The sequence below is a fragment of the Otolemur garnettii genome, unplaced genomic scaffold (genome assembly GCF_000181295.1).
Source record: "Otolemur garnettii isolate 467f Iridium unplaced genomic scaffold, OtoGar3 scaffold00103, whole genome shotgun sequence".
NCBI lineage: Eukaryota > Metazoa > Chordata > Mammalia > Primates > Galagidae > Otolemur > Otolemur garnettii.
Genome location: NW_003852498.1, coordinates 6,432,568 through 6,450,139, shown reverse-complemented (window position 1 = coordinate 6,450,139; position 17,572 = coordinate 6,432,568). Strand labels below are relative to the sequence as shown.

The 17,572-nt window shown below is 39.1% G+C and overlaps 1 protein-coding gene across 1 annotated transcript in view; it reads right to left on the bottom strand.

The window, feature by feature from the left end:
* Positions 1-2,891: 2,891 nt before the first annotated feature.
* The window catches only part of SGMS2 (sphingomyelin synthase 2), an 87,280-nt gene continuing 72,599 nt past the window's right edge, over positions 2,892-17,572 (bottom strand). Inside the window, exons 4-7 of the mRNA XM_023517035.1 lie at positions 15,181-15,298; positions 9,365-9,518; positions 4,770-4,936; positions 2,892-3,478 (exon numbers count right to left, since the gene is read on the bottom strand). Coding sequence (XP_023372803.1) covers positions 3,275-3,478; positions 4,770-4,936; positions 9,365-9,518; positions 15,181-15,298 — 643 coding nt within the window. The 3' untranslated portion in view covers positions 2,892-3,274. The remainder of the gene's footprint in view (positions 3,479-4,769; positions 4,937-9,364; positions 9,519-15,180; positions 15,299-17,572) is intronic.

Genomic DNA, 17,572 nt, shown 5'->3' with positions numbered 1-17,572 from the left:
TTCAAGGAACAAGATGTGAACTTTCGATTAAAAAGAAACTGCATGAGTTCTAGCACGTAAATTAAAAAACCCCATAAAGACAGCCAATGTAAACAAAGTGTAGGTAGTTATAAAGGGAGACAGTAATGATTGTGGTAGAGAGAGGTAAAAATGTTCTGCTAAGTTTCTTTGATCAAATGGATAAAAGATTAGAATTGCAAATCTCTAACAATATGAGCACATATTCCTTTTGAGAAATGTTTAAAATGCTTTTAAAATAATTCTTTTCACATGATACTTTCAGATTATTGGCAAAAATAATAAAAAACAAATGCCTTTTAAAAACTTGAAAATATACTTTAAAAGTGGTGTTTACTTTCCATCTCTTACAACATGTTACCACAAGGGGACACTGGTAATACAGCAAATAACTCTTAACTGTGCTGTCATTCTCAAACCTCAGGAGAGACTCAAAGCTCATGCTCAAGCCTCCACAGCAAAACGTCTTTCCCAAGATGCCAGTAAATCAAATAACAAATTCACAATTAGTTCAACAATGCTAGATGGAAGAATGCTAGATTTTCAAATCTAATGGAGAAGCTCAAAAAGTAGAATCTGAGAGAACATCATTTCTATTTGAAAGCCTTTGGGGGAAATGTGGCATAATGTATAGGACTTACAGATATTTCACAGATACTTAGTGAAGGACTAAATATCCTTTAGTATAGGACTTACAGATACTTAGTTTCTTCAGATAAACTAAATTACAGGAAAAGCTTTAAAGAGGAGCACAGGCTTAACAAACAAAGATAATAAATAAGATCTGTATCTTAATTGGCAAAGAAAAAAGGTGCTCCAAAAATCGACCATTTTAAAAGCAAGATGAAAATTGTTTTATATCCCCAAGTGCACATTGGGTTAAATTTCAAGTCTGCTTTCTTATATGTAAGTGGGTTTCACTATTTCCCTTGATTCTCGTCTTGAAATTTTGACTGCCTTCTCCCCCTTACTTTCAAACCATGTGCTTCCTCACCATCTATTAGAGAGCTAGGATACGTATGTGTGAAAACCTTGGGAGTAGTTGTGTCCGCATCCTTGGTGTTTTTAAAGCTCTTTAAAAGGTGATGGTATTTTTTATAAACCAGATTACTTGACTAAAATGCAAGGCATGCTGTTTCAAGGTGTTCAATAATCAATACACAACGATTTTTTTAAGTTTAAACACCTTTCCTTATTTAATTGAAGAAAAGTATGCTATCCAGGACACAGCTAAGTAAGGCTCCAAGGTATACTGGAGGGTTTTATTTGAAATAGAGGCTCAAGGAAAACATGAGTATTAGCTCAAAACCCAGGCTCTATGTCAGATGATTTTCCTCGTATCTCGGAACTTAACATGAGTGTTTTATGTGGAACACCTTGTTCTAGCACAAGTGTTGCTATTTAGCAAATGGACTTAAGTGAAAATTAGGTACAATTATGTCTGAACTCATCAGATAAACTATATATAAGTTTATTATTGGTTCATTTAGTAAGAAATACTGGAAAAATTCCTGCCAAGGATATTTGAGATTTTATTCCTTACTTTAAAAATCAGATTAGACAGTTTGGCTTCCTGCCTTTGAATTCAGCCACCTTCCCTTCAGTGATTATTCTATGACTTAAAGAGCCATTCTGAAAACATACACATAATTTTAGCACCACAGGATAATGACTCTTCTAAACAGATTTTCATTGTGCTTTTCTCAAGCAATTTAAAGGTCAATTTTGTGTAATCAAAGCCGACTAGCTTATAACGATAACTTTAGGGATCTTTTCCATTCTAAGGGAAGAGGAAATTTCTCCTTCATTATAACCCTAACAGCCTCCCTCTCCCTCCATTAACATCTCCACTCTTTGCCCTAGTGTTGATGATTATGTAACCTTAAAACTTTTTCTAAGGTTACAAGAAATCTTGTAAATTAACCTTCAAGTAGTTAAGAAATTAAGACAAGAATTACCCAAAAGATTAAATAGCATTAAATAATGCATTAAATCTGATCAAAGTTTTTAAAAAATTCATCTCTTCTGCATCACCTCAAAGAAATCTAGAAACAATTACCCGCCTCCTTGACTGTGTAGTTGTAACTAGCACACTGATCCCAACAGTACATTACAGTGAAGCACCATGTTATGATTTTCCCAGTGTAAAAGCAAAATTACTAAGTTGTGGTATATGTTCTTAGGACCAGTTTATGAGAAACTGAGTCTCTTGCTAAAAGGCAAGGATACATTAAATTTTGGGGCTCCATCTTGGTTTTTCCATAAAGTACAATGTGACTAGGAAGAAACTGTATTCAACAAAATGGGACCAAATGTATTTCTGAGTTCTAACTATGAGCCCTAAAACAGATCTGACAGCAGGACCTAACTGGGAAGGGAAACAGACCTGCTCCCCAAGTAGTGTGAACATAACATAACCCTGTGCTAGAATCATTGACTGCCCTATGGATACAAGATCCAAATTTACCAGGCAGATAGCATCTAAGTGTGTACACAGGAGCCACTTATTAGCAGAAATATCCTCATGTCTTCTATGTATCTGTCATAGAGATTTTAAAGTAAAGTATTTTGCACATATGTAAAATCTATAGGGTATGTCAAATACTTTGATATTTACCTAGATCACATTTTTTTAAATAATCAGTGAAAACCAAAAAAAGTAAAAGTGATACATAGTGCATTGGGTGGCAGCAGCAGTGGGCATTCCCAGATTTTGTCCCAGCCCTCCCCATGACAGGCTTAAAAACAGAGTTCACTCAAAGTTGACTCACAACCCATGGATCTGCCCCTCACTAAACGTAATACTAAAAAAATAAAAAAAACAGAAAACCTACTCTTAACATGAAGTTATTCTACTTACACAGTGGCTGTTTATATCCAGATAATTTATTTAAAACATTAACAAATTTTTCTGACCTTGGAAGGAAAAAACTTCGGAAGTAGAGGGTTTTAGTGGAGAAAGAATAAAGAGAGGAGTACTATGTTCTTTGGCACCCTTTAACAAGCTCATTAGTAAAATGCCAGTTTGAAGGCTTGTCACCAATGAAGGAAGAGCTGCAGGAGAATATATCTTTGTCAGGATGAATAAAAAACCAGTTAAAGGTAATACTCTGTTCATCTTTCTAATCATTTACACAAAGTTTGGTCCACTTCTTCATTTGCCAGTCAGTTCTCCTAAAATTAAAGGAACAAAACTATACCTTTGGTTATAGCGTTAACTCTTTTGGTATAAGAACTGTTGCCCCTGTTTTGCTTCTCAGGTAGATTTCTCATTATCTTCACCGATCTTCTGAACCCGTGAATACTTTTTGCATGATGATTTGAAGCAGCCAGGAGGCCAAGACAGTGGCCATGAGAAGCAGCAAGGAATTGCGCCTTGTACATTTTTCTCAAAAAAATAAAAGATGGGGAACCACCAGGCCCGAGACAAGAAATTAGTCTGTGAAGAAACCTTCAAGTTCTGTAAATAGAAGGGAAAAAAGTAAAATGAGATATATCTTTCTTGCTTTGCATCTTATATTGCCATTCACTGTAATTTAAAAGGGAAAACAGAACTCTGATCAGGTGACAATAATTATTCTCATGCCCTTTCCCAAGTCTGCCTTGACTCTGGTTCCCCCAACACATATAGGTGCCTTTGCTTTTTTGTGGCCCATACCATTTTTTCTGCCCATAATTCCAGGAAGAATAGAGACTCAGGGAAGGAGTGTGAGAATTATTGAGGAAGGATGATTTTCAGCATGTGTGAGTGGTCAGGTCTAGGGCAAGGCAGTCAGAAGAGGGAAAGGAGAGCTCAGAAGCTTGAACATATTTAAGAGGAAAGATAAAAATTTTGGTTCACTCGTATCAGTAGATACAAAAATGGAAGTATAAGAAGGAAGATGAACGTAGGCAACCACAAAGTAGGAAATAGAGCTACAAAGAGAAATAAAAATAACCAAAGAAAGGGCATTTATTAGTAGACACCAAGGGTTGCATGTAGATTCTTTGGCAATGATATATTTTAATCCCTCGTGAACTCTCTATAAACATAATATATGTGATATAATATGGCAAATTTATCCAAAGATAAGTAAATCATGGTGCATGGACACATATCAAGGCTAGAAAAACAGAGAAGGGGAGGAATAATTCTACCTTGGCACCAGGGGAAAAGAATAAGGAGTTAGGGAAGACTTGCCAGAAGAGGTGGCATCTGAGCTAGCTCCTTAAGAATGAATGAGAGGAGAAAGAAAAGGTCATCTGGAAGCAGGAAGCAGCAGAAACAAAGAGGAAGCATAAGAAAGGAAGCCAGAGAGCCCTGCATCACCAAAAGATGTACCAAAGGCAATAATTAAGAAGCTATTTATTTTATCCGAGTTTTAGAAATAACTGCCACTCAAAATTAATTTTAATCCTTTGAGGGCAAGGACTGTTTTTTTTTTTTTTAGTGCCCCAAAGCCAAAAATGCTGGTTCCTAGACTTTAATTTAGCACACATATGTCTTCGATTCTACTATAAATTAGTTGAATTAGTGAAACACTATGCTCTATAATTTTATGGCACTTTTTACCCTTAAATGATCTCCATGTGAAGTTCCTTATTTTGCTTAATTTTAAGAAGCAGTAATGGATATGAGTTCACCTGAATTGACCTAAACGATGCATTTGGGTGGCAATGGCAGTTATTTCCACATCTAAGACCTCTCCATATGAAAAGGGCACACTGCATTTAAAGACAAGAAATTACTTGAAGATCTTCACTGCTCTCACCTTTTCATTGGCCATTGAATGGTACCACCAAAACAGCCGTGTTGTGATATAGTAAGCAATGATCACATCGACAGTATAATGTTCATGGGCTACAAGAATGCAGATAATCCCAGCAGCACTCAGGAGCCAGCAGGTTAAGTGATACCACCAGAAGTGGCGAGGCGAATCTGGACAGTAGAAAAATTACAGAGTTAACAAGGTTCCCAGAGATGAATTTAATGATCACATTCTGTCCTAATGACCTTAAGTAGACTAATCTAGGATCAGGAAGACTAGAGGGAGAAAATCAGTAAGCTAAACTGCGTCCCTGTGAGGTGCCAGGATTTGCAGAGGTAGGAAGGAGGAAGAGGTCTCCTGGTAGCAGGTCTCACAGTCACTCATTGGGAAATTTGGGAAAGCTAGGTATTTGAGGCCTTGGCCACTGCTAATATGCTGTTTTAGTAAGGCAGAGAATAGAATTGTTTATTAGGTTGCCTGGAATTAGCTTATTCTAACTGACACAAAGAACCCTGCAGGAAAGAAAAACAGAAGGGATCAAAAGAAAACATAGTTGTCTCTGAAAATAAGAGGAAAAGATAAGAAAGCTGGAGTAATCTAGGATCTTAAATTTATGTCAGTTTCTCCAGGTGTGGAGTAGGGTTGGAGGTAGGAGGGAATGGCACTGTGGCTAACAATACTTTCATTCCCAGCAATTTTACACTGTTGTTGTCAAGAACAACTATAAAGCACTCCCTGTGTAAAGCTTAGGGTTCTTGCCCATTCACTTTTGGACCTTTAGCCTTCCTGGTAAGGCCACTGGGAAGCTCAATTATTGATCAGCTGTAAGACGGAACTACAACACTCATCACGTTAAATGCGCTATTGCACCTCAAAGTCTTCTCATACATGTGTTAAAGACAAAATAAATGGAGTCAGAGTTTACCTCTGGTCACTTGGCCATCTGGATTTTTTTCCCTATTTCATTAATTCACAAATTAATAATATAATAAACTGAAATTAATTTCATATTTAACTGTTTACATTCATAGTGATATTTACTTTTAAATGTAGAAGAATGGCTGAATAGCGAAAGGATCCATTTTCAGATCTTTCAGAGGGAACAACAAATCAGGTATCATTCCAATTTAAAAATAGCCGTTGCTCTGTTGGTCTCAGGTGAGACAGAAAGTCTGACTTTCTAATTTTGGATGGGTTCCTCATTACTTCTTAATTGCTTGATCTTGCCATGAAGTTCTGGCAGATAGCTTATGGAATCCCAGAATTGTAATGCTTCAGAGGCCTTACTCTTGCAGCCTGGGAGGCCAGGTGCAGTCCCCATCACTGTTCTATTAGGCTCAGAACATTAAAAATTGAACTAACATTTAGAAATCTAGAGGTCTCTCTAAATATGCATTCTCCAGTGCCATGGACCCTGTCCCTCCCTAAGGGTTCACGCCAACCGTGCTTCCTTGCTTATAAGATCATCAGTATTTACCTTAAAAGTTCAAAATGTTTGAGCAAACCAAAATTATTTGGTAGTTGTTTATTCATAAGAAACAAAGTTGAAAGATGTAAGAAGTAAGGACGTTGCCTGAAACTACTCAAGGGGATTGAAAGTGAGATTTCAGAAAAAGCTGGAAGCCCTAGCAGCGCTTTCTCATACAAATGTATTCCCTATGATGCTACCACATTGGGACACTCCTTAATTGAGAACACTGGCTGACCCAAAGAAAAGATTTAATATGAGCTATTTTGAAATAGAAATATCAAAACAGTAACCCTCTTTGCTCTCTCATCCTACCCCTGAGGATAACAATGAGATAAAAGATGATGACACAAGTACTAATTAACTTCACTGTCTGTGCGGGATTCTAGCCTAGCTGGTATTGAATAAAAGAGACAGTGGACTTGGTATGGTGGTGAGTAATACATAAATAAATAATAAAATAAAATAAAACAAAATAATAAAATAAAATAAAGGCTGTTACCAACTAGCCAGACCAATTGCTAAGGCTAATTTCTCCAGGATAATTTTGTAAGGAACCTAGGCTTTACTGATAAACTCCAAAATGGTCTGCTCCCATCCCATGTTTTTTTTTTTTTTTTTTGGCCAGTGCTGGGTTTGAACCCGCCACCTCCGGCATATGGGACCAGTGCCCTACTCCTTTGAGGCACAGGTGCCGCCCTGCTCCCACATTTTTATATGTGCTCACAACTAAACTTAAATCCACTCATGACAATGGAGCAAATAAGAGTCCAAACTGATCAAAAGACAGGAAAGCAAAAAATAAATATCTGATGCATCTAATTCTAGAAAGAAACTTCAGAGAAACCACTGGAACCATTCTTACTCAGAACAATAACATATGGTATAATTTAGGAAATAACTGCTTTTCCCAATTGCACAGGAAACACATAATCACAGAATGGCTTGTTTATGTAACATTGAATTTATATTAAGTATTACAGATTTGCCATTTTATTTCTCAGCAAAAATTGGGGGGAAAAACAGAATATAATTCTTGCCACATAAAAACATACACAATTTTAAAAACCCTAAGTTAAAACCATGCCTTGGGAACAGCATGTCTCTCCCTACTGAGCAGGCTCATTACAGTGTAGAACTAATCACAAGAGGCCCTGCTATTGCTCTGAGGGGAAAGGACGAGCAATGATGAGCAACACACCCTGCTCGCAGGTAAGCAGGCTGTTCCTTGCCCAACTCTAGGGCCAGACAACTTGAACTGCCAAACATTCTCATCAGAGATAAGAAATTAAGGGCATAATCTTTGGGTTCAACCTGCTTACATTTGAATACCTGATTCTCCAGATACTAGCTGTGGACTGTGGCAAAGCACTTTCTCTATATTTAAGTTTGCTTATCAGAAAAATAGTGCCCTCCCTAATGGGCTGGTTGCAAGGATTAAATGAGCTAATTTGCATCAAGGGCTTAGAATAGTGCCTGGGACAGAGTATTACATCTATTTGCTACTACTGTTAATATCTATTATTCTTCAGTTATTTGGAAGAAGTGACCCTCTGTTTCCTGGGGTATTTTCTCTTCATTACTTTTCTAGTTTTTACCCCGTAGTACCTTGTCTCTGACGTGCAGTTCCTCCTTACCCTCATCCCTATCCTTTTCCTTATGGTCTTTATGATCCTCAGAGACATCTAACAACTGAAATGTACCTCTGGACTAGAACATGATTGATATTACTTACAGATGGAACTTTCCTTGGCAATCTGGGGGGCAAGAATCTACTTCTGTAACGTGGGAGATAACCCTTGCTATCCACACTGCCATTCAGTCAGGCTAAGCCTGTTTGGATTAATTTATAAATTATACACATCATTCCAACCCCTGCCCCCTTGAACCAAAAATTAGATATTGGAAACTAGTGACTAAATTCTAGAAAGAGACCATCCTCTGATGATGGTGTATTGACAAATCTACGACCCCCATGCTAACCACCCTATAAGTAAGTTATGAGAAGAAAAATGAGGCAACAGGTGTAGAAGACTCTCAGCCTTGAAGTATAACTATGGCCCCACCCTTAACATGTTACTACTCTCCCTATTATAAATCAGTATGTGCAATTTACAAAGGAAATGACACTGAAACTGTTCTCACAAAAAAAGACTGTCTACTATAGAGAACCTCAACTCTTTTGTCATACCACCCTTAGAACTTTAACCCAATTCTCCAAGCAATCTGGGAGGCAAGAGTCTACTTCTGCAACATGGAAAGATAAAACCCTTGCTATCCACACTGTCATTCAGTCAGACCAAGCCTGTTTGGATTAATGAAGGGCCAAGAGAGGAGGGAGGAGCTGGCTGGCTGGGGAGGAGAGCTTTAACATGCTTTTAACATGCTGAGTCAAGAGAATTTAGGTAAATCTCTTAAAACTACTGGCAGGGGGTAACTTGAACAAAAGATGAAGGGTAACACTGACCAGCTTTGCAAATATAAAAGAAGCAGCATTATTATTTCAAAAGGATTTTGAGATGATAGACCTAAATTTACAAAACCTCAGAAATCTAGAAAAGTACTATTTACTGGGCAGCTAAAACTAAATATAACTCTACAATGAACAATATCGAGTTATATTTGGTTTTAGCTGCCCAGGAGATTAAGGCAGTGTGGTCGTGGCATTAGGAAGGTTGCGAACCACTGGCATAGGAGGTGGCTGGAAAAATAACGAAATTGGAATAAAGTTTAAAGAAAGGGGAAAACATTAACTGACTTATTTGGAATAAGAGAATGGCAGTGTCATACAAACACTAAATTCAAACTTCATTTACATTTGGTTTTAGGATATACCGATCTTTTTGGAGTAAAATTAACTAATATGTTCTTCTTAGTTCCAACGTTAAGGCAGCTTAATTACTAAGAAGTATTACCCAAGAATGGGTAGCATGTTTTGGAAGCGTGATAAATGCTAGAGAGAAGCCTGGGCCACGTTTTAAGCCTTCACAATTCAAATTGTGCATGTGACTATTGAAAAACAGTTGAAATTTTGTGGCTATTACTCCCAACAAGGGCTCCTGTCAGTCTCAGGGTCTGGGGATTCTGCTGGCTATAGCAATCAATTCAGTGAGAATGCGCTATTACTTACATTCTTTGATGAACAAATACGTAAGTGTCAGTGAAACTGTGTGACCACTGAAGAGGAAATCTCCGCATAAGATATGTGATCCAGTTATGGACAATCCACCACCAGAAATCAACCGTAGAATCCGTTGTATTTTTGCCTGAGAGTCTCCATTGAGCTGAATAACAAAAGAGGATTCAGAAGAAAATTTACAAGCTGATAAAATCACCATTCAGCCTATCTAAGTCTGATTTTTTTTTTTCTTTGTAACCTAAAAAGTCAAAAAAATCTAAGGGGAAGCTTCTCAAACTGGGTTTTATACACAGTATTGGCAAGGTTTATTGACACATTTTAAATTATTCAATATGTTACTAATAATATGGCTTGGTGGCGGTGTGTCCTTGGGCAAAGCTTTTAAAAATATTAATAACCAATGACTTCATCACAGTTATGTGCTAAAAAGCAGATCAAAGCTACTTTCTTTCCTTTTTGCAGCAGGAAGTAAGGGTTTGGGGTGGTTAATATTTGATTCAGCTGTACACCACATTACCAATATTCTACAGTGTATTGGCATCTTGTGTTAAAGCAGGCAGCCTAAAATGTACATTTAACTATATTAATGTTGATAAAAGCATTTAGGTTATAAAGTGGAGCTACATATCGTTAATTTAAATAGGTTTAAAAATAATATATTAGGGATATGCTGGCAGCTTTAAAAATAAGTAGCTTTGATCAGGAAAAATAGCCCCCAAATAAATAACCTGTATGCTATGGCAGATGGGGAAAGCTGCTTGGATAAGGATACGGAAGCCCCTTGAAATCACCATGAAGATATGAGGAACAACATTGGGCTAACGCAGGAACTGAGGTGATGGTCAAAGTTTATATACCCTGTTAAAATTTACTAGTATAGGGTGGCACGTGTGGCTCAGTGAGTAGGGTGCTGGCCCCATTTACCAAGGGCGGTAGGTTCAACCCTGGCCCCGGCGAAACTGCAACAAAAAAATAGCCGGGCATTGTGGCAGGTGCCTGTAGTCCCAGCTACTTGGGAGGCTGAGGCAAGAGAATCGCCTAAGCTCTGGGCTGGAGGTTGCTGTGAGCTATAATGGCACAGCACTCTACTGAGGGTGACAAAAGGAGGCTCTGTCTCTAAAAAAAAAAAAAAAAAATTTACTCATACAGAGAGGAGTTGGTCAAAACAGGAGACATAAGATGGGCACACTGTCATGTGGGAGGGCTAGATGGAGTACAGATCAGTCTAGTAGAAAGCAAAAACGGCTGAGGAAAAAATCAAAGAATGATATTCAGAAAAAGATCATATAATAGTAGTATACATGGCAGAAAAAAAAAACCACAGCAAGACCATCACTGACTATTCACTTGGGACCTGGGAGGACGGGCATATAATGTGCTGTTTAGTATACTTAATGGATGATTCTTCTGGTGGACTGGCCTCCAAAGCATGGCTAGTCCAGTGATGCTACTGGTTAGACTGTGTGGTGAGAGTCAGAGCCAGAGCCAGATCTTGCTCATGTGGATGCACAGTGGTGAAGGAGGGTAAGGTGTGTACGGACAGATGGAGACAGGGAGTAGGGAGACTAAGCCAGGCCCCACTGCAGGTGGAAAACCATCCTACCCAGGACAAGTAGGTAGTGGGGAAAAGATCCCTTGCCTAAAACATCCTTCTTGGTGTGCCTAAAAATGTCCTGATTAAAAAACTGACAGATCGAGAAAGCTTCTGGTGTTCAAGTGACCCTTGTGAAAAGCAAAAATCATACTATGATTGCTTGAAGGCTGAGAGTACAGCACTGCACAGACATAAAATGAATTATAGGTAGGGTGAGAAATTGAGGGTTTTGAAGAAACTTCACCTTCTGCAACAGTCTGCCTATGATAAGCCCAGGTGGCAAAACCAGGAGAACATACATGTGTGACCAAAAGTACACAGTCCTTAAACCAGGGGTCCTCAAACTTTTTAAACAGGGGGCCAGTTCACTATCCCTCAGACCACTGGAGGGCCAGACTGCAGGCCCCAGGACGAGTCAGCTGCTAAGCAGGACTAGAGTAGGATCAGTAGGACGAGTAGGCTGCTAACCATACATGCCAAGCAGCAGGTGACCCTGCCTTGAAAAGACAGGCTCTCGAAGGCAGTAAAGATGCACACCTGAGGAAGACAAGAGGCTTGCTGACAGAGTTGCATGACTCACCTCGGAGCATGCCTCAGAAGAGGTGTACTACAAACTACACCATGTAAGGGAACCTGTCCCTGATATCTAAGATAGAGTCAGAGTCATGCCCTGTGCTTTATCACATCTAGCCATAATCTTTCAATAACTTGTTCACGAGGTTGGTACAAACAATCGTTAACATTGATATCTGATAAAAAGGTACCTACACTTTAACCACTGCATTCTCAGTTTCAAAAGAACACATTATTCTTCATTTCAAAACCCTAACAGGCCAGCATAGTAGCTCACCCCTGTAAGGACGAGGTGGTGGATTGCTTAAGATTAGGAGTCCAAGACTGGCCTGAGCAAGAGTGAGACCCCGTCTCTACTAAAAATAGAAAAAATAGTCAGGTGTTGTGGTAGGTGCCAGTAGACCTAGTTACTCAGGAGGCTGAGGCAAGAGGATCTCTTGAGTCCAGGAGTTTGAAGTTGCTATGAGCCATTATGCCACAGCACTCTACCCAGGGCAACCGAGTGGAAAAAAAAAATATTTTTTTAATCCAATTACCCATCCCAATTCTATAGTTTAATTTTCTATGGGCAGAAACACTTAAAGCCATTGTCCCTTTATTCGAGTTTGATGGATTAAAAGGTATAAATAAACTAGGAGCTGAAATAGGCTGCACATTTTTTCCTCTTTTTTTCAGCAATGGTGGTGTATGGAGATTTCTGCTCACATTGATTCAATGTTAGAGAACAGAGGAAAGACTCTTCTTTGTCCGTCTTAGTTCTTAATTCCTCAATCTTGTCACTGTTATCAAGATATCAGATCATTCCCACTATAATGCTAAATAGAACCTCAATAAAAGAAAAAAAGAGTAGAAAGAAAACTGAGGATTGAGGGGAGAATAGTGTCAGTATTAATGGATTTTTTTTCCTAAGTCTATCCTAATTCACTGAAATTCTCCCATCACACATAAAATAAGACTCCAATTCCTATTAATTTCCTCAGTTTCAGATTCCATTCTATGTCATTACTGAATATGGAATTGAATATGTAGAAACCTAGGAGGAGAAGCTTCAATCAAAATAGCTGAAGCAGACAGGGGCTCAAGTGCTCTTAAGGTTCCTCCAACCATAACCTCCATATACACTTCCCACAAAGATAACTAAGGCACAGGAGAGGCCATGTTGGCTGTTGCTAAATGAGAGACCTTACCGTTTACACTGTTCCCTCAGGTGAGGAGAAAAGTCATTTGGCCAAGGTGAGAGGGAGAGCCAGCCCCAGAAAACTCTCTCAGGGCAAGCGTTCATCCCTATCCTAGCCAAGCATTCTAGTATGTGGCAAAATGGGTTTGAAAAAATAAATCATGTAATTATTTCATAATAACGGGCCAAAAATTATCTAAACACACTTCAAAGAACAAATTCTTTGACTGCAAACCAAAGCTTGGGTTGGCAGCTGAAGCAAATTATAAGCAAGGGACTTAAACTACAGGATAAATAAGGGAGAAGGCAAAAGGAAACCGGTGAAAGCCACAGTTTCGCTGCACTGACTCTTGGGATCACATTTGGTGAGCACTGGGCATCAAATACGGCATCTGACACCCTCCCACAGTGCCTGGCTTTAGTATACCAAGTTCTGTCATGGCCCACAGTCACAGAGGGCATTCAACAGAGTCAGCAACACAGGGGACAGATTACCTACCAGCCTTATAACCACAAAGATATAAGCATCACTCAAAGTCAGCAGATGAACCAAATTTAGGAGGTAGTTCAGACACCTGTTCTGTAATGCCACATCACCTCTAGTGAAAACAAAGTGACTTGTGCTTGTTTTAGTGAACCACAATTCAGGCACGTATAGCCTGCTTATGCTTCAGGAAGAGGTCCTGACAACTGAACATGAGATGATTAGTAAGGCTGTTAGCATCGCCTCCATAATGAGTATTTGTGCTTGGTTATCCAGCAGCACATTTACTGATGTGGCTTCTGAAAATTGCAACTCTTCCACAGAGGACAATCTTTAATTTACTTTCTTTCTGTAATCATAGCAATTCATCCCTGCAAACTTCATCCTTTACTTGTTACCAGGATGGGCCTGCCTTCCTTTCTGTGGCCATTTCTCCATTTAACACATCACAATAGCCCACCAGAAGCGTTTATTATGCTTCTGAACTCCTCCCACACCTTAAATTAGTATCACTAAAAATCAGCCAATGTTTACATTCAATATATACACTGTTTAATTACAGAAGCTTACTGCTTTGATGGCTTTGGAAAAGTATGGCTTCTTCAAACCACATCTATATTTGGTGAAGGAGACTGTTGACTTCTGCAAAACAACTCTATTTTTCCTTTACCCCAGACAGCTGTTTAATGTTCAGTAAAATATGATGCTAGTCTTCATTCCTTTGTCCAGAAAGCACATGATTTTAAGTTTCCATTTTATAAGCCAGTATATACTGTAGCCTAACATGATTAACAGCTCTCTCAAAAACTAACTTTACCTGGAGAAAATGCTATTCCTACTTAGACAGTTTCAGTAGACATCAGATGTCTCTCAGCAAAAGACCACTCTGTCTTTGCAACTGCTAAAATCTTTGGGGTCATCTTTGACTTCTTTCTCTCAAGCCTATATCCCACTTATTAACACATCCTGTTGTTCCTAACCTTCAAAATGCATCTGGAATTAGACTACTTCTCATTACTTGCACTGTCCCCACCAAGGTTGAAGTTCCTACAGTGGACCGACCACAAGATCCAAAGGGATCTGCGCCCCTGTGACCCTTCATACTCCACTCAGACACACTGGCCTCCCTGCTCTTCCTTGAACTTACAGGGACTAACCTGTTTTCTTGGCCTGGAGCTCTCAGCCCACCCACATGGCCCACTTCTTCTTGGTTCCTACTCAAGCGGTTTCTTCTTAAAGAAGTATTTCCTGACTCCTGTGTAAAATACTTCTTACCTCAGACTCCCTTTTCTTTTTTTTTTGAGACAAGAGTTTTACTATGTCACCCTCAGTAGAGTACAGTGGCATCATAGCTCACAGCAACCTAAAACTCTTAGGCTTAAATGATTCTCTTGCCTTACCCTCCCAAGTAGCTGGGACTATAGGCGCCCACCACAACACCTGGTTATTTTTTTGTTGCAGTTGTTTTTATCTGGCCCAGGCCAGGTTTGAAACCGCCAGCTTCGGTGTATGAGCTACAGGCACCGCCCCAGCCTATCATTCTTCATCTGACAATCTCCTGACTTAGTATCATGTGACAAATTATAAATCTGTTCATCATTTCTCATCCCTCAATAGAATAGAAGCTCCAGGAGAGGGACTTTGTTTTGGTTACTACACTGCCTGGTACACTGCCTGGTACATTCCTTAATGCTTAAAGAATGAATACGTTAATGACAAAGTAAATGAGGAGGTGAAAAAGCAGACTCAGACTGCCACTGGTAACTTTTAGTTAACAGAAGATAAGTTTTTTTTTTAGCAAAAGATATACATTTTCTGAGCACATTTTCATTTCTTCCCTCCAAATGTAAAGAAAAACAGAACATTACGCTAGATTTCAATTAACACATATGGAAGTGTCTAGAAGAACGTGTAATACAGAGTAGGTGTCCAGTGTCTGTTTTCTTGATTCCTCTGCGTGGTGATTCAGAAGTACGTACCTTTGGAGCACACTGGAAATGCATTCCAGGCACAGGTAGAGTAGTAACATACATTGTGATACAGCGATATAGGTACAAAGTTCCAAGGATAAAAAAGAATCTGCGCCCCACTATTGACCTAAAGGGACAACAGGGATGGGGAAAAACAAGGTCATGGGTTATTTTTTATTTCTAATGAAAAATAAAATAATGTTTAACCAGTTAAAGAATAATTAATACAGAATTGCATCAACAAACAAACCGGTTTCACAGAGTTTAAAGGATTATTTGCGAGCTGTGCATCTCTACAAATCTCTTGAAGAGGTAGTACCAGTTTTCAGAAATGAAGATTCACATACTGCAGCAAATCTAGGTGATCTGGGACCCAAAAGGAGGCATGTAAATGGAGTGGGGTAACTAAGATTAAGAGTCTAGATAATCACCTCTCCTCCAAAAGTCACTTTTTGCTAGAGAATTCAATGAACTTTTTTCCATTTTCAGTCAACTCACCGCATTAATGAAACCCTCTCTTGAGAATACAGCAAAGGATAAGTGAGCCACAATAACAGAGGAATTAACTAATGAACCAAGATGACATTACATAATTAGACACACAGGGAAATGTGACAACTCATTTAACCCAAGTTATATAAGCAAGGTTTATTTAGGAGCCATCCAAAGGCATTTTGACAACTTGAGCATGAATAATTTTTGCTACGAATATATAGATTTTTAGAGAATTTTATTTTAAAGATATCCAAACAGCCCTTATACATTTAGTGGCATTTAATAGTGAAGATGTAAACTGATTTGCTCTTACTTTCATCAATGTTGATTTTAAAAATTCCACAAGTCCTTTTCACTTTCTACTTTTTGTGGGGACAGAGGCAACAGTCCCTGTGCTTCGCTACCTGAGTCCTTAGTCTAAAGCAGTGGCTCCAGTGGCTGACTTTGTACTGTCCTCCAAAAGGAAGGGCTCTGCCATCTCACATTGCCCCGGGGGGTCTGAGTGGGCAGCAAGGGCCCAAGTGTCCCCACTGTAGCTGAACATGACACTGTGTGTAGTTAGGTCTCCGATCTGGGGTCTTGGTGTTCAGAGTGATTGGGATTCCATAAAGCTCAGAGGATTGCTACTTATAACTTCCCTAGTACATAAAATATATTACTCCAGGTCTTTAATCCTCAGGGCTCTCAATTTAAAAACTAGTACTGATCAAAGACTTCTAAAAAAAAAACAGGCAGTTTTAGTATGTGGCATATTTTTAAGTTTTCTCCAAGATTGTGGTTCTGACATGAAACCTGATCTAATTCAGGTAACTGTTGGGATTTCTAATTTGAAGGACTGTGTATAAATACACAGTTTCAGCTGCCTGTTTCCAATGGCTATTTTGAGCATATTCCAGGGTTTGGGGGGTGGAGGAGCAACACTACCTAGGCTAGTAGATGAAAGTATGTATTTATCCCAAGACATTTCTTTCAAAGGCTTGCTATTCTAGCTTGGCTGTTTCTGGTACTGAGAAGGAGTAAGAAATAAACAGTGCAGACGGGCGGTGCCTGTGGCTCAGTGGGTAGGGCGCCGGCCCCATATACCAAGGGTGGTGGGTTCAAACCCAGCCCCAGCCAAACTGCAAAACAAAAAAATAACGGGGCACTGTGGTGGGCACCTATAGTCCTAGGTACTTGGGAGGCTGAGGCAAGAGAATTACCTAAGCCCAGGAATTAGAGGTTGCTATGAGCTATGACAACACAGCACTCTACCAAGGGTGATAAGGTAAGACTCTGTCTCAAAAAAAATAAATAAATAAAATAAACAATCCTGAGTCTCTCTCCATGGTTAAGAGAAAACTGATTCACCCTTTGATTCAACCCAGGCTTTAAAAGAGTGCTGTTTTGAATTGTGCTCCATGCTGTTAAGCAAGATGGAAGCACAAGCAGAGATTATGATAAATAACTTACATTCATTTCAGCATTCTGACTTCAATTGCACCCAGAAAGAAAAACTAACTTGGAAGGTAAAACATGCACTCTGAAGCCTTATTTAGAAAAAGAACTACCGCTGATGACTTTTTTCCTATAGTTTTGAAAGGTACTTTTAAATCAAAAAGCAAGTAGGATTTCTCAGCTGGGATGTTTAAAACAGGTTATAAGAATTAATCCGGCTCAGCGCCTATAGCTCAGCAGCTAGGGCATCAGCCACATACACCAGAGCTGGCAGGTTCAAATCCAGTCCAACCTGCCAAACAACAATGACAACTACAACCGAAAAATAGCCGGGCATTGTGGTGGGCAGGCGCCTGTAGCTTGGGAGGCTGAGGCAAGAGAATCACTTAAGCCCAGAAGTTTGAGGTTGCTATACTCTACTCAGGGTGACAGTTTGAGCCTTTGTCTCAAAAAAAAAAAAAAAAAAAAAAAA